General features: G+C 37.1%; 4 protein-coding genes across 10 annotated transcripts; 2 read left to right on the top strand and 2 right to left on the bottom strand.

Annotated features, from left to right (window-relative positions):
• Window positions 1–524: 524 nt before the first annotated feature.
• On the top strand, window positions 525–3,217 carry LOC122292842 (annexin-like protein RJ4). Of its 2 annotated transcripts, none has more exons than XM_043101386.1 (6): window positions 525–683; window positions 1,623–1,768; window positions 1,885–2,103; window positions 2,250–2,462; window positions 2,579–2,671; window positions 2,760–3,217. In XM_043101386.1, the coding sequence occupies exons 1-6, from the start codon at window positions 608–610 to the stop codon at window positions 2,961–2,963; spliced, it is 951 nt and encodes a 316-aa protein (XP_042957320.1). In that variant the 5' UTR covers window positions 525–607; the 3' UTR covers window positions 2,964–3,217. The 2 variants fall into 2 exon arrangements, with proteins under 2 accessions (XP_042957320.1, XP_042957321.1); XM_043101387.1 differs by lacking the exon at window positions 525–683 and adding an exon at window positions 1,143–1,335.
• A 298-nt stretch (window positions 3,218–3,515) lies between these two features.
• Window positions 3,516–6,150, bottom strand: LOC122292843 (annexin D4). Its single transcript, XM_043101388.1, has 6 exons — window positions 5,989–6,150; window positions 5,520–5,692; window positions 4,865–5,086; window positions 4,456–4,680; window positions 4,075–4,146; window positions 3,516–3,990 (listed from the first exon to the last, which is right to left on the bottom strand). The coding sequence occupies exons 1-6, from the start codon at window positions 6,035–6,037 to the stop codon at window positions 3,781–3,783; spliced, it is 951 nt and encodes a 316-aa protein (XP_042957322.1). The 5' UTR covers window positions 6,038–6,150; the 3' UTR covers window positions 3,516–3,780.
• Window positions 6,151–13,704: 7,554 nt separating this feature from the next.
• LOC122291526 (annexin D3) lies at window positions 13,705–17,292 on the top strand. Of its 3 annotated transcripts, none has more exons than XM_043099291.1 (6): window positions 13,705–14,025; window positions 14,580–14,725; window positions 15,490–15,717; window positions 15,956–16,168; window positions 16,250–16,339; window positions 16,850–17,292. In XM_043099291.1, exons 1-6 carry the CDS (start codon window positions 13,956–13,958, stop codon window positions 17,051–17,053), a joined length of 951 nt encoding a protein of 316 aa, XP_042955225.1. In that variant the 5' UTR covers window positions 13,705–13,955; the 3' UTR covers window positions 17,054–17,292. The 3 variants fall into 3 exon arrangements, with proteins under 3 accessions (XP_042955225.1, XP_042955222.1, XP_042955223.1); XM_043099288.1 differs by having other exon boundaries at window positions 13,705–14,039; XM_043099289.1 differs by having other exon boundaries at window positions 13,706–14,009.
• A 132-nt stretch (window positions 17,293–17,424) lies between these two features.
• LOC122291524 (integrator complex subunit 9) lies at window positions 17,425–24,444 on the bottom strand. Of its 4 annotated transcripts, XM_043099284.1 has the most exons (13): window positions 24,364–24,444; window positions 23,859–24,015; window positions 23,628–23,692; window positions 23,127–23,516; window positions 22,825–23,039; window positions 21,866–22,189; window positions 21,489–21,684; window positions 21,167–21,259; window positions 20,950–21,041; window positions 20,085–20,202; window positions 19,848–19,933; window positions 18,775–18,826; window positions 17,425–18,111 (listed from the first exon to the last, which is right to left on the bottom strand). In XM_043099284.1, exons 2-13 carry the CDS (start codon window positions 23,887–23,889, stop codon window positions 17,587–17,589), a joined length of 2,187 nt encoding a protein of 728 aa, XP_042955218.1. In that variant the 5' UTR covers window positions 23,890–24,015; window positions 24,364–24,444; the 3' UTR covers window positions 17,425–17,586. The 4 variants fall into 4 exon arrangements, with proteins under 4 accessions (XP_042955218.1, XP_042955221.1, XP_042955219.1 ...); XM_043099287.1 differs by lacking the exon at window positions 24,364–24,444 and having other exon boundaries at window positions 23,628–23,663; window positions 23,859–24,258; XM_043099285.1 differs by lacking the exon at window positions 24,364–24,444 and having other exon boundaries at window positions 23,628–23,708; window positions 23,859–24,257.
• Between the last annotated feature and the right edge of the window lie 2,850 nt (window positions 24,445–27,294).

The raw sequence follows: 27,294 nt of genomic DNA, 5'->3' as shown, positions 1-27,294 counted from the left end.
TCACGACTAAAAGTATCATTTTTATGTTTTTTGTAACACAATCAACACAAAAATCTCCCTTATGCATGAATGCATGAGTAATTTTACATATAATTGTGAAATACGTAAACGTCGCGTAATCGTTTTAAAAAAGAATATGGTCTACTATTAAAAAATTAATTTTTTTTAATATGTATATTATATTTTATTTAATTTTTTTAAAATAATTACACAGCCATTATACCATTAATGATTATAAATATTTTTTCTCGAATTGAGTAGCAACTGATTCAAATGGAGCAAAGAATTTTTTGAAATCTAGATTTAGGCGTTATTCAAGAAAAGACTCGTGATTGGCGTGAAGGCCGAAAAGACCTGCAAGGCTGCATGCATGTGTACGATAATTGGAGTGAAGGAAGAGATGCTGAGTGTTTTCTTTTATGATCAGATGTAAGTAACGTCCAAATTAACATGATAAAGAGTGAGTTTGGCGTTAATTCTGATGTTAAAGCATAGTATTATAAATAGGACGGCCATTGGCAAGATGTCCTTCACATTCATCATCATCTCTAGCTACTGATCATCATCATCATCGAAGAGAAACTCAAAAAAGCTTCGATATTTACCAATGGCCGCCAGCCTTGTTGCTCCTGACACCCATTCTCCTACAGAAGATGCTGAAGCTCTCCGAAAGGCTTTCAAAGGTAACATTCTGAATCAACACATATATGCTAGTGTATGTATGCATGTCGTATATTTAATTTTTTGAGGTGTTTGACTCATTAAAACATAAAATTAAAAAAATAAATAAAATTGTAAAGTGTCCATAATCCAAATATAGTTGAACAACCTACATCTACCCATCTTTAATTAGTTCGTCATCATGCACCTAATTCAGAGATTAAGTCAATGAGTAGTCGTGGAAAGGAAAGAAATTAAAGAAAGCTTTCATTTAGAGATAATACAATGAAAATCTGGAAACTTCCTAAATCATGAGAATATTGTAGAGGAAATTTCCTGGTAGTTTCCTTACAAAAAGATTATATTTTCAAACTATTAACATATATAGTTTCCTTACAAAAGATATATATATATATAAGAACCAATAAACCAACTAATTAAAAGCGTATTAATTAAATTCCATATGTATATTGAATCTGTGGCTGTACGTATGTACGTGGGAAATTAAAACATGCGAACTTAAAGCAACATATATTGTAAGCTCCTTCGCATGAGCAGGATCTCTACTCTGTCGAGAGAGATTGGCCGAGAGGTAATTGACAATGGCGACCATCATTGTTTCCCAAAACGCTTCTGTCCACGAGGACGCACAAGCTCTCCGGAATGCTTTTCAAGGTTGATTAATGTTAACTTGTTCGTTCTTTGATTTTTCCGTTCTTTGAATTATTTTTCTTGGTGACTGAGCTGATGATCAGTATTAGTAGTAGTCGATCTAACTTCTATCCCGGCCATCTTTTGATCAAGTCATATGCAATATATATGTACGTGTTGAAATGTGGTTGGATTTCGTGGGCTTCCATTCTCGTTCCCTGAGGACTCAAGAAAACCATTTGCGAGGAATGCTAATTGTACTAATCTGCATTTTTGCCCTTTTTTTTCGATCTTCAAACATAACTTGTTAGGATGGGGAACTGACGAGAAGGCAATAATCTCAATACTCGGACATAGAAATGAGTTTCAAAGGAAGCAAATTAGGCAAGCTTATGAGGAGCTTTATCAAGAAGATCTCATCAAGCGCCTTGAATCTGAACTCTCGGGGGATTTTGAGGTTAGTCGATTATCATAATTACATGATTTATCTTGCAATTATCTGCGGTTGTTGTTTTTGCGATACTAATCATAAACAAGTTGATCAATCTTTTTGGAAAAATACATGATATATAGAAAGCTGTGTACCGGTGGATATTGGATCCAGCAGATAGAGATGCTGTTTTGGCTAATGTAGCCATCAAGAAAGCTGAGACTGATTACCATGTTATCATCGAAATTTCATGCATCCTATCTCCCGAAGACCTCTTGGCTGTGAGACGAGCCTACCATTGTCGATACAAGCGTTCCTTGGAAGAAGATGTGGCTGCTCATACCTCTGGTGATTTGCGCAAGGCATGTAGTCTGTCTTATACATATATATATATATATATATATGTATTTATATATTTGTTGTTCTATATGAATCAAGATCCCCTCAATTTCTTATCCGAATTTGAGGTGATTGAGCAATTAATTAGGGGTTTTGGTGACAATTACAGCTCTTGGTAGCCCTAGTGACTGCTTATCGGTATGCTGGCCATGAGATCAATGAAAGATTAGCAAAATCTGAAGCTGATATTCTTAGCGATGCTATCAAAGACAAGGCATATAATAATGAAGAAGTTATCAGGATTCTGAGTTCAAGAAGCAAGGCACAGCTCATCGCCTCTTTCAACCGCTACAGAGATGAGCATGGCACTTCCATCACTAAGGTACCAACATTCTCTGGGTTTTAAAATATATATATATATATATTAATTGGCAAAAATAACACACAAGTATTTAATCGTATAAAGAACTGATGATCTAAACATGCCTTTTTCCCCAGAATTTGTTGGGTGATTCCGATGTGGGGACGTTACAAAAGGCATTGCATGCTGCGATTCGGTGCATCAGCGACCCAAGGAAGTATTTTGAAAAGGTGACATTTTATAGAACAAAGATTAATTTTCAGTAATAAAATTAAGTTCCAATTAATGACTAGGAGCATTTTCTTGGGCATACTGCAGACAGTACGCAATGCAATAAAAGGAAATGGGACTGATGAGGATGCACTGACTCGTGTGATTGTAACGAGGGCAGAGAGGGACCTGAAGGACATCAAGGAGCTTTACTACCAGAGGAATAGTGTTTCCCTTGATCATGCAGTGGCCAAAGAAACTGCAGGAGATTACAAGGCCTTCCTCCTTACTTTGCTTGGGAAGGAAGATTAAGATGGATGCATGCTTTCCTATCATGAGAGTCTTCCGAATAAATTTGGTTAATTGTGGTGTTCTAATTAGTTGGACTTTGTTGCTAGGTGTCTTTATTTTCCATGGTATTGCCTTGAATTTCTTTTGAGCTTTTGTTGAGTGTTTTGATAAGGGGTTTGTTGTCAAGGACGTTAGTTTATGGGTGCAGTAAATGAGAATTCTGTTTCTGATCTAAGGCATCAATTGAGAAATTGTACCAATTGCAACCCGAAAAACATACAATGTTGGATGTTCTTGGTCCACCCCTGCCCTCCCTAATCAATGTGATAGATACTAAGATGTTTGATCTCAAACTGCGACATGAAACTTATAATTATATGGAAATTATTGTCCATCACACCTGTTTGTAATCTGAAAATCAGTCAAATCATTTGGGAATTATAGTTGGGAATGACTATGAGAATACCAAGGGAATCATACTTGTGGCTCGAAAGGGTAGTAGATGAATAAGATTTTTGAAAATTTATGCCAGTTTGCTTATTATATCAAAATGGAAACAGACTAAACACAAAATAAAAGTTCCATATGGGTGGCTGACCACATTTCTTTTATGATATAAAACTCATACAAGCACAAGAACACATGCCGCAAGATTTTGATTTTTTTGAAGGATATATAGTTGTGATGTAATCATGATATCCCTCGCCATAAGTGAGGATTATTAATAAAATCACAAGAAAAAAAAAGAACACGTTCCGCAAAACGGAAAAAGATCAACAATCAGCCCAAAAAGTAACTCAATTATTATGAATCATTCCATTAACTTCCATATTTCCAATTAGCCACCTCTTGCAATTAAAGTAAGCAAGAAATCCTTATAGTTCCCATTAGCTGTATCTTCAATTTTCTGGGACAGAGAAACCCCATATAGTTTATTGTACTCCTCTTTGATCTCCTTCATATCTGTGTCAGCTCGGGTTACTATTACTCGAGTCAATGCTTTTTTGGTATTCTTATCCACGTCCCTTTTCAGTGAAGTGTTCAAGACCTTCAGAAAAATGTTATAAAAAAAAAAATTAAGTAACTTTGCATTTTGCATATCCTTGCAATCTGGATGTGGCTTCCATATTACCTGGCTGAAATATTTTTGAGGCGTGCATATGCATTGCACAGTCTCTTTCAACCGCAAATCAGCATTGAGATCCTGAACAAAATTATGGATGAAAGTTTAGGAGTGATTTAAACACTGACACTTCAATTATTGACAATAGAGAATCATTGGATAGGGTTGTTTTCTGTAGTTCACACGTCTTTATAGAGCAGGAAGTTAGGAATTCAGTATAAAAAATATTGTTAGCTATGATCAAGAAAATGTAGTCGTGTCTTCAAGGACTCCATTTTAGAAAAACACTCGGGCTGTTTTCAACGTGCATATGGTTAGGAAACAAGTGCTGAATTAGATTGTTATTAGTAGTGCATATTCCTTCAATATTGGTGCTTCTGTAACTCATACCTCATCAATGTTCTTGCCAGAAATCTCCTTGTAGTGCTTATATAATGCTTGGAGGTGGGGTTTGCTCCTTGTTGTCAGCACCCTTATTACTTCCTCATCGTCAATGGGCTTCCTCTTATTGGCATCTTTTATGGCATTAAAAAGAGTTTTAGCCTCAGATTTAGCTGCATCGTTATTAACCTTTGATCCTTCATACCTATAGGCACTAACAAGTGCAACCAAGAGCTGTTCAAAGCATAGAAGAAAATAGTCATATCACTTCCCATTGAGATCCTCGACCGAATCCGATGGTCTAATGCAGAGAGAAGAGAGAAATAAATACGACATTAAATACTTATGCAGAGATAGTCTCGATCGATAAACACTAAACTTGGGTCAAAGATCACATATAGTTAACGGTACCAATTACCTTACGTTCACTGCCATTGATGTGGTGGGCAACATCTTCCTCTAATGAATGGTCAAAGAGAGAATGGTAGGCCCTCCTTGCTCCCAAAAGCTCTTCAGCTGATCTGGTGCATGAGATCTCTATAAGAATGCCATACGAGTACTGCGGACCCTTCTTCAAGGCCTCCTTTGCCAACCTAGCATCCCTTTCCCATGGATGCATTGTCCAAAGCACCACAGCATTCTGATCATCATTCAAAAGACATGTTATCTCAATAGTTCCCACGTTCCAAGTTACTATTTTTTTTTTTTTATCGTCTGAGCAGTACTTTTTAAGTTAAAAAAATTAGATTTTTTTTTCCCCCTCAATTGATTACAACTTATTGTATAATCAGGGACAGTGTTAGAATTTAAATTTTTGAGGACCAAGCTACACTAAATTCTTTCAAGGGGCCACCATTAATAAAACAATTTTTTAAAAAAACTTTTGAAATGTTGCAAATTATTAAAGGTAAAATTACTAAAAAGCCCTTAAAACTTTTTTCCCTTCAAATTTGAATATAGTACTAGTTAAGATTTTTTTTTTTTTTAAGAAAAAAATAATATAATCTGATACTGTTAACTGTGGTAATGCAAATGCGATAGACTAGAGAAAAGAGTTTATAAAATGAAATTACCTTAAAACGCACGAATTCATGCTTAAGAAGCCTGACATGGTGCTCATCCCACCGCTCGAAGTTACGTTCGTCCTCTACGAAGAAGTGCGGACTTCCTTTCCGAAAGGATTTCCTTTCTTCTGGTTGCCATTTTCCCAATATCGATACTAATGCCTGCTCGTGGATTCCATGCCCTGCATAAGTATACCATTATATATCCAACTGTTAGGATAATAGCTTTAATTTCCTCACTTCAGAAGAAGGAGAAAATGGATTCCATTTTCCCTTGCACAGAAGAAAGTGAAGAAAGACTGATACAAATCCTACGAAATAAAATGAAAACATAAAAAAGGATTAAAAATGAAAAAGAAAAAGAAAAGAAGAACTAACGTGAATAAATCGCAGCTTATGGCATAAAATGGAATGCTTTAAACCAAAAGAAAGTTGAACTGCAAGTAATATGAGGAAAAATGGAGGAAAACGAAAGTACCAGAGAAGGCCTTGGTGAGAGCTTCCAATTCATTAGGGAGAGCTGCCATCGATCCTTTTGTGTTGGAGTTTAGGCAATGGAAGATGAAGATCTTCTCGGCCAAGAGTCGTAATTTATATAGACCCCACAATGTCAATTATGTCATTTAATAATTGTAGGGGCATTTTGGGTGTATCAATATTAATATTACCAATATGATAATAATAGGCCGGGTTGGCAAAAACCGAAATAAAACTGAATTAAGAGTTTAATGACATGTAGCTCCCGACCGACCACTTTAACGTATTATCGTTTATTACTTCAGTTTTATATAATCAAGTACCATACTGTTTTATTCTTGCAATGATGCTCCCACATTCTGCTGTATTTCTTAGAATACCCCAGAATTTGTTACAATTCATACTTCTCACCAAACAATGTCAGAATATTATTATTCAAAACCCAAAGAAAAAAAAATCGAGGTGTGTAGCACATGCCATATATATAAGGCGTATAATTAATATAAGGTAGGTCCAAATATTAATGAAGAATCTCCAATATTGATATTTTGATTACAAAATATATCTAACGTGACATGATATGAACAAGAGAATTATTAATCCCGGCCAGCTTATAAATATACAAAATTTGCATTCCATATATAAATATACAAATGGGCTAAGGTGCGGCGAGCAAAGTTTTGAATACCGTACCGGATGTCGTACCGGTCAAGACACTGGAACGAAATATTTCGATACCGGTACCGTTTCGTGTACCGTTTCGGAATAATATTTCGGTGACGATACCGTTTTGGTACCGGTACCGTTTCAGAATAGTTTATACCTGAATAAATTATATATATATAATCATGAAATATTATTTTTTTATTTCTTATAAAGATTAAAAAAAAAAATTCAAGAAGTTAAAACTTGAAAAAAAAAAGAGAAGGAAAAAAAAAAAAAACCAGCAAGGGTACTGCATGCCAAGATGAGAAGGAAAAAAAAAAAAAATTACAATGCCGGCAACAAGCAGATCATCAGAGAAGAGAAAAAAAAAAAAAAAAAAAAGAGAAATAGGCCAAAGGAGAAGGCAGATGGTTGGGAAAGAGGAGAGGAATCAGTAAAGACAAAAAGTAAAAGGCTAAAAGCGACTAAAAGTAAAAGGCTAAGAGCAACTAAAAGTAAACCTAAATGCCTAAATGACTAAATAACCTTGGCCTTTCACATAAATTACAAAATTGCCATAATAACAAAACCGGCTGAAACTTTCTTCAGAAATTCAAAATTGTGTACCGGCCGAAACACCTATTCCGGCCGAAATCCGGAATACCGGCCGGTACAGTCCCGTACCGGCCGGTACACCCGGTATTTTGACCGGTACGAAATACATATTTTTTTGTACCGGTCTAGATACCGGTACGATATATACCGGCCGTACCGGCCGGTACGGTACGGTATCAAAAACACTGGCGGCGAGGCTACGGCGGGGCGGCTCATCGGCAAGAGACACGTTGCTCTGTTTCGTAACAGAGTGTTGGTACGAGCAGCGGAGTCCTGATGGTTGTCGGCAAGAGGCACGTTGGCCTTCTCTCTCTCTGGTTTTGGCCGTCGGATTGATAAGCAAAAATCTGGGCCTCGTCTTCCCGTGCTTTGTGGTGATGGTCGATGCAGCATTATGTGTTGCACAGTATCAGAGAAGAAGGAAGGGGCGGCGGGGAGTAGCGATGAAACCCTAGCGGCGGCGGCAGAGTTATGAGCTGAAACCCTAACGGGTTGGGCCCCATATACTTACGGGCTGAGCCTTTAGCTCAGGCTGGGCCCATTTGTTTTACATGCATTTTTTTGTTTTGTAGTTAGTCTGTTTTAGTTTTTAAAAAATAAATAAATAGGCTAGTGCCCCACTCTTTTTTTGGAGGAATGTGAGTGTTTGTCCTACTCCTCTTTTGGAGGAAGGTAGGTGTTAGTATTCTTCCTCCTTGGGAGGAGAGAGTGTGGATGTACTCCTCCTCCTTGGGAGGATGGAGCGTGAGTGTACCTCTCTTTTTCGGAAGAAAGGTTGTTTTAGCTCTGGTTTGATAGGGCGCTTTCTTTTTTTACTGCTGTTAAGAGAGAAGGTGTAGAAGTTTAGACAATGTATGTCACAAAGAAATTTGTTGGCGGGGAACTCTTGAGCAGTTGCGTTAGTTGACTTATAGTCTGGTTGTGACGCCCCCAAATTCCGTTTGGGATTAGACGGACATTTGAAGCGTCGAGACATGTAACACAAGGTTACCTGCCCCCGTTCATGACATATAAGATGCAATGTTCCTAACATGCATCTAACATTATGCAATATTCGCAGCGGATAAATTATTTCTTTAGCAATACTATGCACCAAATTGAAAATATCCCAAATGTTTAAAACATACTTGATATATAAAAACTCATTGAACAACTAAGATCATAACACTAGTCCAAAATGATTATGATCCAAAAAGTACTGGAGATGCAACTCCATCGTACAAGTAGTAATTTACGTTAACTACTATATTAACATTGACGTCGCATCGTCGCTCAGTCAACTGTGTCTAGTTGGTCAGCTCCTGATTCTCCTTCAGGTCCTGTAACAAGATCTACCATTCGGGGGGAATGGTAGTTGGGACTACCACAGTGAGATTTGATTACAAATCTCAGCAAGTTAACAAAAAACTTCCACACAGGCTAATGATGCATGGATGACAGTAAAAGCATAAATGCATAATCAAATTCATAAGTAATTAAAGCATAACTTGGCATACAACATAGCATAATTGACATAACTTAAATTGAAACATGAACTGAACTTGACTTGACATGAACTTGATCTAAAACTTGATTTATCATAAACTTGTTTTGAAACTTGACTTAACATGAAAAATACATACTCCACAGTTGTTGTGGCCCCATGTATTCTACGTGTCACAATTGCTGTGTCTCACGTAGTGTATGCGTCACAATTGCTGTGACTCCATACATAAGTAATCAAGATGAAACGTGACTGGAATATGAAAGGACTGAAGCCCTGATGTAACATAACGTGACTTGAACATAACTTGAAATACATAACCAACTTGAGATAGAAACATTTCGTAACATGGCATAACATATAATAGACAACATATTTAACATGACATACTTGCAACAATGAATATTACATGACTTGACATATATGTAATAGATGGCATACTTAGCATGACGTACTTGTAATGTACAGTAATACATAACAGAATATATTATGTAACAGATAAAAATTGATGACAGAATAAATTTTGTATAATAGACAATTACGTGATAACTTGGCATGGCATGACATATATGATAACACACATACATACATTGTAGTTCCTTTACTTAGCACATATACACAGTAGACTGCTAGTAAGTTAAAAGCTAACTTACCTCGATCTTCGCATTTCTTATAAAACCTTAAGCGCGATCACGAGGAACTGTAATTAGTGATTCTAAAAGTTAGCACTAAATCACTAATAAATTGAAATATGGAAAATATTAACTTAAAGAGTAAAATTTCTATTTTACTCTCTACATGTAGGAAAATGACCGTTTTACCTATAACTTAAGGATTTTGCATACTAATTCTAAAAGTCACCAAAATTTACATGCCTCATGTAAATTTTATCCTCAATTCATATATCAATTTAGAAAAATTTAAAACTAATCACAACTATTAAAACTCCATAGGGCCGAAATTCTCATATGCTATTTCTATTGATTTTTGTTTCCAACTTGTTTTGATCAACCTTTTGATTTATGACTTATAAATATGTGATCTTCAAACCAAACCATCACATGGTTTAAAAATATGTCCTAAAATATATATAAGCTTCTAATTCAAGATCACATGGTTAAAAATTAACCAAAACATAAATTTAGCCAAGAACATCCACACTTTGGCTTATTTGAATATCTCTTTACATAAAATTTCATATTTTTGAAACTAACATAAAATATATTCAAAATAATAATATAACATGTATATAAGATGCTTAGGATCCTCCAATAAAATTATCAAAGTCATTGGAATAGGTTTAGACCACCAAAGAGTTAAACTTTCTCAAAACAGAAACTGTTTTTCCTCTTCCAGTTTCTAAGTTTCTAAATCTAAGAAAATCTTTCATCAAAACCTTTAATCATGCAAAAATCCTCAACCAATAGTCATATATACATGTTAACAATATTCTATAAAAATTTCGGACCAATATCTATCCATTAGCTTGGTCAAAAACTCCAAACTATAACATATTCTTCAGTTTATCTCCCAGAATGACCTTTCTATAGTTTACATAATATTTGACTGACTAAATGATTTTCAAATGGGACAAATAAGATATTCATGTAAACTAGACTAAAAAAGGAACAACTTATATGAAAGAGACTTTATGATAAAACACTTACAAAAGCTTCGAAATGGGCGTGCAAAAGAACTCCTAAAAGCTGTCCGAGAGAAAGTGTTTGATATTCTTTTAAAGGAACGTGTAAATGAAGATAAGTTCGTGGGTGATGGCTGTAGATGCTTATGGACGAGATAAGGAAGATGATAAGGCTGGAGTTGAGAGTTGAGTATAGTTTTCTCCTACCCAAAATATCTATAAAAGATTATCTCAAAATATTCTATCCAATAATATCTACAAAAATCAGTTTAAGATATTTTCCAAATGTGGAGTAGACTTGGAAGAGTAAGGTGGCTAAAATCTTTCCATGTGTATTTTAAATCTCTATTCTTAAGATATTTTTCAAATGTGTATTTTGCTTAGGTGTCATGATTTCACACCTTGATTTCCTTCACAATTCCATCTAATGGTTTCTCTTTGTGCCAAGTATCTAATACTATTCATTATGTGTGGTTAAGATCTTGCCAAGTGTCCAAATAAAATTTCGCTAACCTAATTTAGACATTTCACACTGTGATTTTGAAAACACTGCGCTTAGTACGTTTACCGAGGTTACTATTTACTCCAAAAATAAACGTAATAAATTTAGTATTGAAAAATCCTAAATATTCAATTAAGCCTAGTGGTGTAGACTATAATGTATTCTGACACTTCTAACTATCTCAAATAATTAAAATCGCATTTCTGGCACCATAGTGAGTGATAACACTAACTATGTTGACAGGCTAAAACCTATGCGATTAGTGGATTCGTGAAAGCTTATAGAGTCTTCACGAGGTTCCTAAAGTCAATAGAAATTCCACAATTGAATTTCTAGCGGGCTGTTACACTGGTTCTCCTGTATTGATAAGTCACAGTTGTAACTTCGTTTATGAATAAATGCAATGAAGCATATTTCCATCAAATATATATATAGAGAGAGAGAGAGAGAGAGAGAGAGAGAGAGAGAGAGAGAGAGAGAGAGAGATAATTGCTACATAAATAAAGAAATTACACAAAATAAAATCTATAGACTGATATATATGAATTCATGGAATCTGTTAGATCTACTTTATAATAAAAGTAACTTTACAATCTGACATACTACATCAAGCCTCATCAGTTTATAATTTTACATGCATTTGTGTAATCCCTTTATAGCTAAAATATTTTTCATATATATATATATATATATATTTAATGATCTTTATGGTGCATGTGGATAGAACATGATCATCATCGTCATCGCCAATAATTGCAATCCTTATCTTGCTTTGTAGGTATCATGTGTATCACATGTATATACATATGATATATAGATAGATATCAGCTTGTGCGTCCTATAATCCATTTGGTTAGGTGGCTGCATGCAGCTGGAAAACAATATATCATGATACCAGCAGATTCTACATGATTTGGTGGCAATAATAATACAATATGTTCGATCTTTAGTCCTTGGCCACTCAATTAATGGCTCTCCGCTCTCTAGTCTCTCTACGCGAGGCAAGCTTCAAGCTGTGGGACATGTTGGGCTGATATCGACTGGAGTCGTACTGACTAATTTCGAAAATTATGGCTTGCATGTATGGTAATTTGTGCTAGCTGTCTGATCAAGAGATCGGATCGATATACAATAACTTTCGTTACAGATCGTACGTACAATATTAAGAGTATATATACATGATGAGTTTATGGCCTCAAGCTGCTATCTGTCTGATTATCTTGATAACTTCAGAGATTATATAATATGCATGGAGTATATATATATATATATCTAAGGACATGTTTGGATTAAGATAGTCGCGATCATGTTTGTCTTGTCTTAGTTGACGTATTATTATAATTTTATCTATATATGCTTGAATCTATTCCTTAACTTGAGTGTGTGATATGTCAAGTACTGTCATATAAGCTGTTATCAAAAATCACATTTAATGTAACATATAATATACAACTCATAATCTCACTTGGACATAACGCAAGATAGATTCTGAGCGATGAGGTTGTAGATTTTATGATTATAAAGCGAAGATCAGATCACCACAGTATACTAACGTTAAAAAAACCCGACAGTTTTGCTTTAAATTTGTACGTGGGGATCATCACATGCAAGGAGAAAAAGACAGTCCTTGTGGGCTGTGTAACCGGCTGCCAGCTTTGGTTCTTGAGATGTACGGCCATGATGTTCATGAATTATTATCAAGTCCTTACAGGAAGATGATCCATATATATATATATGTAGCTCCATGTCCTGATCATCTTCTTTACTATTATATGTCCTACCATGTCCACTAGTATAATTGACATTGTTTTTGCGTAAGGAATGCATCATATGTTTTAAAAAAAGGCTGGATCGATAGTGATTGCTGAGTCGGAACGTCCTGGAAGAATTAATGCTTTCTTTTCATCTCTATCTTTTGGTAGGCCGGCATTAATATTTTTGAGCGCAAGGTAGGGAAACAAGAAACAATGAGAAAAAATGGAAGAAATGTTTGGAAATTGATAAATCACAGATTGCAAGTAATAATGCAGTTGTGGGCATCGATGAAGGAGTCTCAACTAAGAACACACACACATATATATATATATATATATATATAGAAATTCTATTTGCAGTCTCCAAGTAGGAATTGCATGTGCAAGCCCTTTATTAAATGAGAAAAAGTATCATTTTAGGAGGGATATTTTTATAATTTTAAAAAATTTTAAAGATAAAATTGTCTAGGCCTACATTGCAATCCTCAAATAGGAACTGTACATAGCATTACTCATATATATATATAACTCGATTCTCTGGATAAAAAATCTGGATTTGAACCATTATTTTTTTAATTCATCGTTTCTTTTTTTAAATTATATTCAAAACGATCATGAATGTAACGCTGCTAAATATCTGAAAAAAGACTTTAATTTGTATGGTTGAGTCTATATATTAAATAAATGTGTATAATTGGCAGGTTGAGTTGAATATTTAATTCATTGAAACTGATACGTTTATGTACATAGAGGTTACATTTTTATTAGAAGTTATGGCCATTTAAAGACTAAATATCTCAATATAATTAAATAAACGTAAATCTCAGGAGTTAGTCGCAAAAGGAAAGAAAAAAGAACAATGATGATGAAGTATATAAATTGTTCATTATGGGAGTTCATATAAATAGCAAGAATGCCAAGAACGTGAAGATGCAAAACATAAATTGGAAAAAAAAACAGGGGCTTGTTATTTACACCCCCCATACTTTTAGAATATATCATTCAAGCCCCTAAGTTTTTATAAAATTAAGAGGGTATTTTCGTCCAATAAAAAGAGAGACGAGAAGTTCTTTATTCCAGCGGGGTTTGAGCCTAAGAGGAGGGAGGGAAACCAACTGATCACGGAAAGGAAAGAGAGAAATGAAGAACAAAACAAAGACCGCCAAATAATAGACATGCTTCGTTAATTAGATAAACCCTCAGTCACATAGTATTTGTAGTTCGAAGAAACTGAATCGTTTCCATTGGTTTTAGTTCACTTAATCTGATTTGCAGAGAAAAAAGCTCTTGACGGATAAGGAAAAAATGGGTACTTTGAGAGTGCCAAATGTGGTTCCTTCTGCAGACCAAGACTGTGAGCGACTCAAGAAAGCCTTCGATGGTGTGTCTCCGACTCGGTGTGTGTGTGGTAGTGAGTGCCATGATGTTCTTCTTATGTTATTTCATTCTCGGGCTGTTTTATTTCTCGCTTCCATATGCGTATGTATATATGTGATTATGTGTGTCTATTCATTCATTGCAGTGATCAGAGACGACTGGGATTGAGATACGATGATCTTCCTCTCAATATCTCTGTTTTTATAATGTATGCTTATGGGATGACTGAAATTAATTCAAATCGACTGAGCCTTAATCTCAACCAAATTAGAAGACTGAAATCGAATTATGATAATTTAATATTGATTATGGTGATTTTCCCCTCTATTCTTTGAATTTCTTTCGAAGAATTATTAGAATTTAGTAAGTTATAATCTTTACAACAGTTCTTTTTCTATTTGTTTGTGGATTTCTTGTTTTTCCTTCCAAAGATATGAGGCAGCAGTAGTAAATTAAGGAGTTGCAATATTCATCTGAAATATCTTCTCATGAATGTTTTTGTAAATGGATTGCTTACCACGTTTGTCCTTCCTATAATATATGGCTCTTGATGTATCTTTGCAAACAAATACAGGATGGGGGACGGACGAGAAGGCTGTTATACGGGTATTAGGGTGCAGGACTACAAGCCAAAGGAGGATAATTAAAGACAGATATCAGCAGCTCTACAATGAATCACTCATTCATCGGCTCCATTCTGAACTTTCTGGCGATTTTGGAGTACGTCTCCTCTTTCCCATCAGGTCCTTTATTATCATAAAATAGGAGAAAAAAGTTCCAAAAATCTAAAAGATACCTAAAAAATCAAGCAAACATGAATTCTTGTAGTTGTAAATCGGAGAGCGTATGTGCAAACAAGTTTATAGTGAATGTTGATTGTCAAGACTCAAGATATAGTAGCCTAAGTAAGAAAATACTCATGTTTATATCTAAGTCTATTAATGTTAAAAATGTCTTAAAGGGATCAACTTGTTTCGTGAATTTGATTTCCATTTACAGTTCCAATTGATAAATAATTTATTAACGAATATATGGACCAATCCAATCACTAATAATACATGTTTTCATTTGAATTTTAAGAGAATACGGTGATAGATCATCTGGTTGTACTAACCAGTATTCAGTTAACTCAAATATCTGCATGCTTGACTTGTTTAAATGCCGAAAAGAAAAAAAAAAAATACTTGTTTGAATGAAAAAATAAAGGGTTCTTTTCATCAGCAACTCGTTTGGTTTTGAATTTTAATTAGAGATAATTGACAATGGCAGACGATCTACTCTACAAAAACTATGCTCATATCTTACTATATAGCTGTACTACGGGGACATCTAGACAGGTTTCAAAATGGCCCTTAAGGTCAATGGGTTATTGAATGACATTTTTGTTATAACAAGAGCATGCCATTCTATTAAGCTATTGCGCTCGCAAATGTAATTCCATATGTTTATATGTAACAATATTTCTGTCGCTTGATGTTTGATAGAAAGCAGTGATTTTGTGGACCCAAGATCCTCCAGAAAGGGATGCTAGACTGGCAAAGGATGCATTAAGGATAAAGAAGAAAGGAATCAAACACCTAGAAGTGATAGTTGAGGTAGCATGTGCATCATCACCTCATCATCTGATGGCAGTCAGGCAGGCCTATTGTTCTCTTTTTGATTGCTCACTTGAAGAGGATATTGCCTCCACTGTTGATATGCCACTCGGAAAGGTAAGGCAACCTCAGTCATACACATAAGAAGCAAACGTTTGATGAAATTAGTTGCATGAAACTTACTGAGCTCCCCTGTTTCATGAAATCTGCCCATGGCATCATATTATAGGGCCTATGTGACATCACAGTCTGTAGGCTAAAGTCAGTCCAGTTAGCTTAGTGAAGTTCAATTTTCACGTGTATATCCAATTGAAATTTGAAATATATTGATGGTTCATAACGTGGGTTTGTGCAGCTTCTAGCGAGTCTAGTGAGCTCCTACAGGTATGACAAAGAAGTGGTGGATATGTCAGTCGCGAAGTCAGAGGCAGCTACATTACATGAAGCTATCAAAGCAAAGCAATTAGATTGTGATCAAGTTGCATGGATCCTCTGCACAAGGAATTTCTTTCAGCTCAGAGCAACTTTTAACTGTTACAAGCTAAACTATGGAAACCCCATTGACCAGGTATATCTTGTTCATTAACAATCAAAAACTATTTGTTGTTTTTGTTTCTTTGGGAATATCATAACTGATGTTTCTCGACAGGATATTAAAGGCTGTGGGAATGAAGATTTAGAGTCTCTTTTGAAAATGGTAATTTGGTGCATTGACTCCCCTGAGAAGCATTTTGCAGAGGTAAATTCTTTCCTCCCTAGTCCCTACCTAGGAAGTTTGAGGCTGCAGATTCTTGTAAATGTTCTTCTGTGTCTATCACATCAGCTTAAAACCTGGCTTCAAATGTAGGACTAGAACCAGTTTTTTCCCTTTTCTTGTGCGAATCAAACAATACCGAGCTTGGATTTAAAACCTCGCTACTTGCGAAGCAAATTGGTAAGAATGATTCCAATTTTTTGGTGTTCATCTGGCCAAACTTGCGGTTTCCTTGACAGATGGTCCAATTATCAGTTCATTTAATACGAGAAAGTGAAAGTGAAGTTCCTTTTGGAAACTTCAGCAGAACTTTCCTTCTTTAGTTGCCCATTTTACTTTCTCCGAAACCTGGTTGTGCTCTACTGTTCTACGGCATCCCTTAAGATTTTATTTTGAATATAGTCATCCAAATGGAATGTTTAGCATGATAGTTTGAACTATTTTGGAACTGGCATTTATCTTTAATACATTCTCCATTGCTTGAAATATCAACAGGTAATCGGAAAATCGATTATTGGGCTGGGGACAGATGAAGATTCTCTCACAAGAGCAATCGTAAGTCGAGCTGAAATCGACACAATGAAAATCAGAGGGGAGTATTACAACATGTATAATAGCAGCCTTGACAATGCAGTTATTGGTGACACTTCAGGAGACTACAAAAATTTCTTGATGACTTTGCTTGGAGCAAAAATATGAATGATTCTACCTCTACCCCCACCTGTGTTCGTTTTTATTTCATTCATGACCTTGGATTGCTTATTGGCCTCATTGGAATAAAATTTGTGATGGGTGTGTTACCTGTGGATCTAAGTCGGTTTTTTATTTTTATTTAATGAGAATCTCTAAGTTCAATGTTTGTACATAACTTGGGGAAGATTTTTTCCCAAATGGATATATGACTGTCACGGCTGCAAATCCAGTGATTATTCTGGGTATTACTGTGAACACTTGGGAAATTGTTCATTCAATAGTTAGCATGATGAATAATTTAAACTAATGGGAAATGAAGAATTTAAGTACTCATCTACTGTTCTAACAAACCACAACTAAAGGTAAGAAACAGTAGGTAGAGCATGTCAATGATTATGGCACTTTACTGATGAACAAGCATTGAAAATAGAGTATCCTGTTCAATTTTAGTTTCCTATTATTTTTAATCCCCAATCCCCGCTCAGCCCAAATCCCAAGAAAGAAAAAGAAAAGAAAAGAAAACTACGAATTCTGTTCTATTAAATGCCATCTAGAATGCTATCCATGGCTTCAAAAATGAGAGAGGCCAAATTCTCATCGACAGCACTAATAACAGTACCTGTATCACCGATTTCTATCAAAGCCTTCTTAGGATCATGGACATGTACTATACAAGCTTTCTTTGATCCTTCAACACCCACGCCTTGTTCTACAGATGCATTAATGCCCATCTTTGATAAAATACTCAGTAGCGTTTCCAAATCAGGTGTGCCCCAGTGTAGAAGTGGCCTACTTTTGGAGGAATTCGACTTCGATGGCTTATTTCCAGAGTGTAACCAGTGCTTGCCATGAGCTACATGCAGCTCTCCCTTTAATCTTGTGATATTCATATTTTCGTGCTTCAAATTTCTCCACTGGAACTGGAAAGCCAGGTCTGTTGCAATTTCTAGTTCTGAACTGTCCTTCAAGCTCGGTATGATTAATGTTTTATTTTCAGAATAGTGAAAGACACTGAATGGATTCACATTTGTAAATCTGACCTTCTGCCTCAAATCCTCCGGCAACTATGTAAAAGAGAACAGAGAATAAAGAACTGATTAGATTGATAAACAAATCCCATATCAAATTAAGAAAATATAGTTTAGCCAAGTTGTGCACTGTGATATCAGATACTGATCTAAGGCTGAGAGTAGAGATTGTTTGGGTTGAAATTTAGTTTGGGTCAGACGGTTGGATGGTTAAGAGTCAGAACAGAACATGGTGAGGATTCGGCTGGTCCTTTTGATTAGTTTTTGCTTGAAGACATTAGCTTTTGAAGGTGCCCAGGTTGCTGATGCGGATGGTGCTGGAGAACAAGAAGGCGGTGAAGCCATAGAGGATAAGGATTGAGTCCTTGTGGAGCTGCCAGCCATGTGCCGTGCCAGGGGAATCTAGGTCTTCTGCTGTTAGCAGCAACTGATGCACTCAGTACCCACCTCCCCACCACTGATACTGTTCGCCTCTCTCTCAAACACATTATAAATTCATTGTTAGGCACTGCTAGAGGTTAGGTGATAAGCACATGATCTCTAAATAGTTGCTTTCAATGTCCAATCAATTTGAAATGAAAGGATTGAGTGCAACATTTTGTAGTTTAGGGGAGAAATTGCAAATGATAAGCGCCTGCCAGACATTGCAAATGACTGTATAGGTTATTAGGTAGACCATGATTAGAAGAGTATGAGTACCAGAGTAATTTTTGGCTGCAATACATTCAGCAAAGGTAGAATTTTTGGCAATCTGCAAAAGGAACATACAAGTCAAAAAGCAAATTAAAATTGAAACCAACAGTTAGTTTCAGCAGTCAAGTGCAGTACAGTTTGCTAGGTGCAAACGTGTTGAATGGCTGTTCAAGATACAGCCCTTTTTAACCTACAAACATCCGCTCAATGCCTATCTTCACACATTACTCATGTTTGGTGGTGCAGGGCCAAAAGGTAAGATTCTTCCACTAGAACATAACTTGTTAGAAAGGTATCATTTAAATCTAATAGGGTATCTTAGCTGTCTATGATGCTTATAGGAAAATCTCAGTATATATTTTTTTTGATGTTGGGAACCTCTCCAAGGCAGGGCCCTTCGGACCCACCCCTGCAAAGTAAACTCTGGTCTCGTGCACCACACTCTTGGAAGTTTCCTTACACGGAACTGGTTAAATCGTTAGCTTTTCACCAGGGGGTGTGGCTCCAAAGGATTGTTTGTACCCATGAGGTGTTGAACCTTAGACTTTGAAGGGAGTGATACCCCAAGACCAAGGCCTTCATCTTGGAAAATCTCAGTATATTATTGTGCTTCAGTTTTTACAAATTTCCATCAAGTACAAAATCAAATCAATGTAGTTAACGACAAAAGCATTAGATCCAAATAATTCTAGACTCCATTTAGAAGACCTGCCCATGTGACACAAAATTCAACAAGAATTACTGAGATAATAAAATTCAAATAATGCAGAGTTATTCAACACAGATTTCACTTAGGTTCATCCCTCAGGTGGAACTTACAGTTTGAAACTCAAGTGCAATGCACCAAGTGTTAGTGCTTACTTCTTATTAGGCTTTCTGAAGATTTAATATTTTTAAATATATGCATGTGTAAACACACACACACACATAAACATACACAACACGCACAGAAACAAGAGAGAGAGAGAGGGTTGGTTGGTGAAATAGACAAAGCAAGAGTTGGGCAGCTGAGTTTATCCTGGCTAAGTAATGTCAAATTCATCAATACATCACATGTAGGGTAAAAAAGTAACCCTTACTTTATTCCAGAGAGAAATGAGCACTGAAGAACCTTCATTTCCATTGGCTGGAAAGGCAACAGCGCCAGCTGCGCATCGTGTCCACTCTGCATATTGGCCATCCATTTTATGCTTATTAATAAAAACATCCCAGATATCACATATGGTAAAAATCAGTTGCACATACAATTGAGATGGTTCAGTGAAATATAACTAGATAAACAAGCCAGCAAAATGGTTTTTATAGTATATTAGCACCTCTAGAACAAGCAAGGAGTTTGGATCCCCCGACCAACGATGAAGCAAATGAACAACTGGACCAAGCCGCAGACACCAGTGAGGACAAAATACGATGCATGGTTCCTGCCAATTAATTCTATCCGCAAAATGTCAGTTTCAAGTGTTGAACACTAATGACATACCATACAAGTTGGTAAGCAATGCCAAAGTCATCACATAGCAATGTTGACGTGTTACTACTTAAATGGTGTGTGATGAATGTTCCACAAAGGTAAATTATAAGCCAAGAAGAGAAAACACCTAGATAAAATGAAAGAAAAAGGACAGGAGGCTGACTTGGGGTGGGGGAGTGCGAGAGAGAAGTAAATTGTGTGTGTGCACACGCGCGCACACACACACACACTCAAACCGCTTCAGCAGGACACGGGAATTTTCTCTAACCTTTGGGTTTTATTAGGGAAGACTCTACTCCACACATTTTTGATATAAAAAATAAGGTTTATGTGGGCTTTAGGTGTAATTTTATTGCACATTTCTGGCAAATGTATCCCTCTTAATACAACTCCTACAAGCATTATCACAACTCATTTCAGTTTATGGCCTTAAAAAGTTCCAAAGAAGCATTGAGAATGACACCTGGGTCTTGGTTTCAAATAAGACTTAAAAGCGTAAGGAAATATCTCTGTTTAAATTCTTTACAAAGACATGAGGTTGGTGCAGTGCTACTTTTTAATAGGCTTAAGTTAATACCATTGTAATTGAGCAGGGAACCATAACTTTGTAATTCAGGAGAAAAAAAAAGAATCAAGTTCTTTTGATAAAAATCTTTCCAAGAGTCTCCATACCATGAACATTAACAGAAAGAAAGGAGGTGGGATCTTACAAAAGTTTAGGTGAATGAACTGTGGGAAACACGTGAAGCTTGTTATCTTTTATGAGCTCAACATGAGCAAATAAAGGCTCACCGGAGAAAAGCTGCAAAACCCCTCAAGAGGGTAAAATTAGAGCATGCCTGTTATCTGATTTCTAACTCTAGAATGTTGGGCATCGAAAAAAACAAAATACAAGCTGCAATGAATAAGCGTAAAAATCTGTTTTACCTTTTCTTGCCGCTCTTTGCATAGCCATTCTGGAATGACATTGGTGTATGCCAAGAGTTCTTCAGCTACTGAAGAAATAACATATATAGGAACCTAGAAAACGATTAATAATCCGATTATAAAATAGGAAGCATTAATTGATCAAGTCAAGAAGCATGTCCCACTAAAGTAATAAACCAGGACTTGACATAAGTTTTGCAAATTCTTACTTCTCCTGATTGAACATGGTATTTATAAAATAGATTCAAATATTCTATTTTCTGCTATAACTTCTTTTGTAGAGACTGTTTTCCCAAAGGGGAAAAAAAGAGTAAATGGCTACCTTCAGAGATGAAGATTCTAGTGAAGCTGATATCTGCTCCAAAAGTTGAATAAACGTTCCAAGTCGGTTGATGGGAATAAGGACTGAACCACTGGCTTTAAGAGAATCTGCGGCGCATGAGCATAGATAATATAGTTTCTCCCTTTCTTCCAAATGCTCAGAAGTATTGAGTAAGGATTGGGCAGACTCTTCCCAACTGTAATTTTCAGAGCTAAAGAAGTTAATTAAAAAGGCAGAAAGTTTCGATATCAAATTTAGCAACTGAAAATTTGTCAAAAGAAGGAAATTTAAAAATGTAAATAGCTAAAATACAGCGTCTACTGAGAAACATAGAACCCCTCCAGAAAACTGTCAAAACCAAGCAAAGAGATAAATACCTTAGAGTTGAGAAACTGTCAGTAGTTAGAAACGAGTAACCATCCTCAATACCCTCCATGGTGTCCAGGGATGATAAATCTGAATATAATACAATATCTTTCCCTTGAAGAGCATGATAATCAAAACTCATCGCATGAGCAGGAACAAAGATAGAGCTTGAAATAAAAGCAATGTCTCTCTTCGGCCCATTTATTGACCAATTACAAGTGCCTATTTCTAAACCAGAGCTGAATGCCTTTATGACCAATTTTCCATTATAGCAGACCTCTTCAGCATACCTTAGCGTCTGAACCTTCTGCAAGCAGTGCTTCACGTCAGCTGCACTGATAAATTCCACTTATTACATCATTAAACACAGGAATTTGCTATCTTGCCTTCAATGAAAGTTGAGAATAAAAAATGCACTGATCTTATGGAAACGTCAACTTTGTTGTTTATTTATAATTTATACAGAAGACAGAGAAACTTGAAAACATCAAACTGGAAAAAGCAGCTGCTCCATGTCATGGAAATAATCCCTAGATATAGGATTGCCTGAAGGCAGGAAGATCCCAGATTCTAACTAATCACTCATGCAACTCAAAACAAGCAGGGGAATTCCCCAACTTGCCAATCAACATAGAAATTGGACAGAAGACCCTATTGCACCACGAAAATCATTAGGTCAACCTCTTCAATTGAATAGCACCATGAAACAGGTATTGCAATATGAAAAAAACACAGTCCCAGAGAATTAAATTCACCTGAGAGTCAGAGGTTCCTTTCAGAATCGAATTTTGTTACCCTTCTTTAAAAGTTGATGGAAAAGTTCTTTGTTTAGATGAGTGCTTTGCTTAGCAAGGACTCAGTAATAGACAATGAGATATAAAAAACTAGTTCAGGAAAGATGCAAAGCCAGTATGCCACTAAACATTTCAATCAACAAACAGCTCCCTAGACTATCAAAAACATCAGTTACCTGTACAAGGGCATCCAACCACCCAGCTCAGCCCCATCTTTGCCTAAAACTACTTCTCTCAATGCAGATGGCCGCAGGTCAAGCTCTTCCTCCTCCATCCAGCGAGGGAAAGTAGACCCCTCAGGTCCATAAAACTGCCTGAACTCCATATGCATTGAAACAAGATCCTCCATCATAAGCTGCCCAAGTCTAGCGGTTACTTCAGTCGCATATATCTGGCAAAGTTACCAACCAAAATTAATGAGATCATAACTACAATATTTTTTAAGGCTAAACTAATATCATAGCTGAATTCTTCATACCTTAGCAGAAAATCCCTTTATTCGAGTAAGGAATGGTAATCCTAGCATTCCCATTGGGCTCGAAATCAACACAACATCAATGAAAGACACATTCCAAAGGTGCAAATACTTAACAATTTTGTACCAAGGCACTGCACAGATCAAATCATTTGCATCGAGGGGCTTTCCAATTTTCTGCCTCTTCCAAGTCACACAATCCGAATCCAAAGTACTATAGGGTTGACAATCAGAATCCTTTTCATCTACCACAGCACGATAACCGGTGGGAACAGGAGAAAAGATTGTAAGAGCTGAAAGGTCCAGCGGGCAATCAAACAAGATCCTAAACCCGCATACATTGAGTACGTGACATGGTGGGAAATGGAAACCCCCACCTTTACTCAAACAGGTCTGCATAAAATGAAGCTAATCAATCCCCCGAAAAAATATTTTACATGCACATATTCATACAGATGTATTTATGTATGCAAATTAATGGTAACTATGCAGAAAGAAACTTACAAATTTCATGAAGATGAAAAGCACGAAAATTTGTCGCTGCAAATACGGCAGACCCTTAAATTCACCTACAAAGATCCTATCCTTTAAAAAAAAAAAAAAAAAAAAAAAAACCCAGCGGTGGAAAGAAACCCAACGAACACATTACCCTGGGTTGAAGTAACTTATACATTTGATCAAACATATAAACTACAAGAGAGAAATGGGGAAATGTAGGAATGATTGAGGAAATACCGGGTTGACAGAATAGGTCAAGAAAATACATGGGCGGTCTTCATCTTCAACGACAACACCTCTACCTTCTTTAAATCAAGTATCATTCATATGGAAGCCCGCAAGCATGGTTCTCTGAAGATGTCTTGGAAAGGGACGAAATGAAGAATAAGAAATGCTTCAATCGCCAGGTGGTGGGGTGGAGAAGCAAGAAACAGAGAGAGAATGTCGAGTTTAAAATGAGAAAATACGAACTTCAAACTAAACGTATTGAAAAGAACATATATCTTGATTTATATGCGAAAAAAAGTGAAACTATAGTTGAGAGCTGGGGAGTAAGAGTTTTGCTACGTATAAGCGAAGTCGTGTGTTAATTTGCGTATCAATATTGATTTCTTTATATTTAAAATTTAAATTAATATTTTTTTAATAAAATTTATTTTTTTAATCAATTATATTAAATTAGTGCACATATTATATATAATTATACTTGTAACTAGATTTTTTCGGGAGAGCAAAGGCTTACGGACGATGACTTGGTGAGGAAAGGCGTCGTTACTCTTTTTTACAAGGTGGCGCACGATTGCTCGGTGTCCAGTATGAAGAAGAGAAAGTTTGGGGGAACGTGAAAAGACGCGCGGGGTATATCTGCGTATAGAAATGTAGGACGTGTCTTAGGCGCGTGCTTCGGAGATTGGGTCTAGAATTGGGCTGCCATTTTTATTGGGCCATCGTACTCATTTCCTATTAGCGAGTCCGGACAAGGTAATTCAATTTTAGAAGGAAGTTTTTAGAGATATAAAGGGATCTCATAAAAGGATCTCATACACTGATATGGCACAATATTAGAGTGTCATGTATCCATTTTTCCTAGCCTTTCTTTCCCCATTTTCCCTCTCTCTCTTATTTCCCCTATGCACCCTCTCCCCTCAACAGCGACCCCTCTTTCCTGTGTGCCCCCTCCCCTTAGTAGCACCCACCATCGCCACAGCTAGTCGACGGCCACCACCAGCTGTCGTTCCCCCCTCACTCGCTCTCCCTCTTCCCCCCGCTGCTCTCCCTTCCCATCTCCCTCCTTCCTATCTCTTCCAGCCCGCAACCACAACCCGTCTGTTGGGAACCCCATCAAGTCCCCAAACACTAAAGTTGTCCACATCATGGTTCTTCTTGGGTTGACCGATTGCTTAAGCCCTCTTGTTTGGTTATTACTCACCAATGGAAATGATGGCAATTGTGGTAAGGTGAGATTTGGTGTTTAGGGCTGGTTTGATGTATGAGAATGATGGAAAAGGATGAAGGAAGTGATGGAACTCCAATGCATGTGATGGATTTGATGATGATAATGAGTTAAGGTAATCTAAGTGGTGAATTTGTGTGTTTGATGCGACGTAGGACGACTTGATGATGTCCCATGGTGTTGGCAACACTTGTGATGTTTAGGGTTGGTATGGTGAAGTGAGGTTAGGGTTTGAATGGTGAATAGATAGGGCTGCGAATTTTGTAAGAGTTTTTTTAGATAGTCTAGGGTTTTGGTTAGGTCAAAAATAGAATGGATCTTAGGGTTTGTGATGTGAAGGATGAGAAGATCCTAAGATTTAGGAATTGGAGGCTAAGGTTAGGGTTTCCTAGCCTATGGAAATTAGGGTTTACGGCTAGGCTTGTTGAAGGCAATCGATCTAGGCTAGATCTAGGGTTTTGTGGCTTTTATAGAATATGGATTTGTAGAGGCTTACGAAGTGTTTGGTAGATGAGAAAGTGTATGGAAAGGATAGGAAATTATAGATCTAGGCTATGGCATGTGAGAATTATAGATCTATGGAAGTGGGCATGTGTTGAGCGTGATTGATGATTGGGAGATGGGAATTATGCAAGAAAATATAAGAACAAGATAGAAAATATATGAACACGAAGGAAAATTGATGAACACGCTTGAACACTCAAGAACACCTTGATGAACAACTCAACACCAATTTAAGCAATGCACAAAGATGAAAGAAAATCTCATAAATTGATAAATTGAATCACACATATTCAATGAATTGAAAGTAATGATTCTCTTCTTGGGATCCACAAATTTCACCAACAAGCCCAAGTGCAAAGGCATTGAATAATGATCTCCTAAACAAATAATCTCCCTCTAGAGTAATTGCCAAAAGATGAAAATGAAATGATTAAGGGTCCTATTTATAGAGCTTACAAGTTGGAAACCCTCAAAAGGTCCCTACCAAAATAAATTAAATAAATAAATAAACTAAAAACAATTACATAGTGATGGACGGGCCATGGTGGCCTATGGCATGCTACGGCCCATGGATGGGCCATGGTGACTCATGGTGTGCATGGCTTGTTGCTAGGTGTGGCATGGTGCCACGAATGGGTCTGTTGGATGGCATGGCTGCATGGCATGACATGGTGCCATGCGTTGGTCTGGTAGTGGGCACGGCATGACGTTGTGCATGGCCTGCTGATGGTGGCATGGCATGGTGCCAAGCCTAAGCCTGATAGTGGCCATAGGGTGGTGTCATGTTGCTGCTGTGAGGCACAATCAATTGGCTTGGGCAGTGGTCTTGCATGGCCCGGGCTTGTGGCCTGGGCGATGGGCATGCATAGACCAAGCTGACGGTCTGGGCGTTGGCACTACAAGGCATAGCCTGGAGCTGTGTGCTAAATGGCATGCTCACCATGCCTGCAAGGCAAGGTCTGGAGTCGTGCGCTGGATGATGTGCTTGTGAGGGCACACCACTAACCTTGCTAAGTGGTGCTGGGGTGCGCATGCCTGCACGCAGGTGCAAGTTCAAGGGAGTGCGCAGGCCTGCACGCATGGTATATGCGCGACCAGTAGCCTCCATGGACGCCCGTTGCGTGTCAGGGCATGAGCTAAGGCATGCAAGCAGGATATCCATGTGATTGTCCTGACCCTCCAAGAGCCGTGTTGAGGTGTGGTCCCGGGCAATCCCCCTAGGGGTTGTGACACTATCGCCATTGTTGTCGCTGTTGTCCACAACCTGTCTCCAACAAACCATCGCCCATCCCTCTGTCTCTCTCTCCTTCCTTTCTCTTCCAGCCAACGAGCTATGCAGGTCTCAGGTCGCTGTTACCCATCTCTCTCCTATTTTTCTTGAGTTGCCATTACCCATCTCTCCTCTCACCACTGCCGCAACTTGTCGACACCCACCATGCCGATCATGCCCTAGCATCTTCTGCCCACTATGGTCGCGCACGGGAAGGGGGCATGGAGAGATGGCAAGGGCGGGCACGGGGGAGGGAAGGAAAAAAAAGAGGGGGCACATGGCACACTGATAGTGTGCCATATCAGTGTGTGATTCTTTGTGTGAGATCATTTTGTGTCTATAGTGTTTTTCATTTTGGAATGTCTCTATCAATTCCATTTAAATAAAAGAAATACTTTAGTCACAAATTTTTTTTTATAAAAGTAAATCTACAAAATGATGTGGTT

Source organism: Carya illinoinensis, chromosome 13 (genome assembly GCF_018687715.1).
Source record: "Carya illinoinensis cultivar Pawnee chromosome 13, C.illinoinensisPawnee_v1, whole genome shotgun sequence".
Classification (NCBI taxonomy): Eukaryota; Viridiplantae; Streptophyta; class Magnoliopsida; order Fagales; family Juglandaceae; genus Carya; species Carya illinoinensis.
This window is presented reverse-complemented; position numbering and strand designations above follow the sequence as displayed.

Excerpts from the sequence above, each read along its gene's own strand:
- LOC122291526 (XM_043099288.1), top strand. The coding sequence starts at position 13,934 with ATGGGTACTTTGAGAGTGCCAAATGTGGTTCCTTCTGCAGACCAAGAC. Across the intron at positions 16,169-16,249 it reads ATGGAAACCCCATTGACCAG|GATATTAAAGGCTGTGGGAA; the intron begins GTATATCTTGTT and ends GTTTCTCGACAG. Across the intron at positions 16,340-16,849 it reads CTGAGAAGCATTTTGCAGAG|GTAATCGGAAAATCGATTAT; the intron begins GTAAATTCTTTC and ends AAATATCAACAG.
- LOC122291524 (XM_043099284.1), bottom strand. The coding sequence starts at position 23,889 with ATGTATTTTCTTGACCTATTCTGTCAACCCG. Across the intron at positions 22,190-22,824 it reads GGTTGGATGCCCTTGTACAG|TGCAGCTGACGTGAAGCACT; the intron begins GTAACTGATGTT and ends GGAATTTATCAG. Across the intron at positions 21,685-21,865 it reads GACAGTTTCTCAACTCTAAG|TTGGGAAGAGTCTGCCCAAT; the intron begins GTATTTATCTCT and ends TGAAAATTACAG.
- LOC122292843 (XM_043101388.1), bottom strand. The coding sequence starts at position 6,037 with ATGGCAGCTCTCCCTAATGAATTGGAAGCTCTCACCAAGGCCTTCTCT. Across the intron at positions 5,693-5,988 it reads TCTCACCAAGGCCTTCTCTG|GGCATGGAATCCACGAGCAG; the intron begins GTACTTTCGTTT and ends ATACTTATGCAG. Across the intron at positions 5,087-5,519 it reads ATGAATTCGTGCGTTTTAAG|AATGCTGTGGTGCTTTGGAC; the intron begins GTAATTTCATTT and ends AATGATGATCAG.
- LOC122292842 (XM_043101386.1), top strand. The coding sequence starts at position 608 with ATGGCCGCCAGCCTTGTTGCTCCTGACACCCATTCTCCTACAGAAGAT. Across the intron at positions 684-1,622 it reads TCTCCGAAAGGCTTTCAAAG|GATGGGGAACTGACGAGAAG; the intron begins GTAACATTCTGA and ends ATAACTTGTTAG. Across the intron at positions 1,769-1,884 it reads AACTCTCGGGGGATTTTGAG|AAAGCTGTGTACCGGTGGAT; the intron begins GTTAGTCGATTA and ends CATGATATATAG.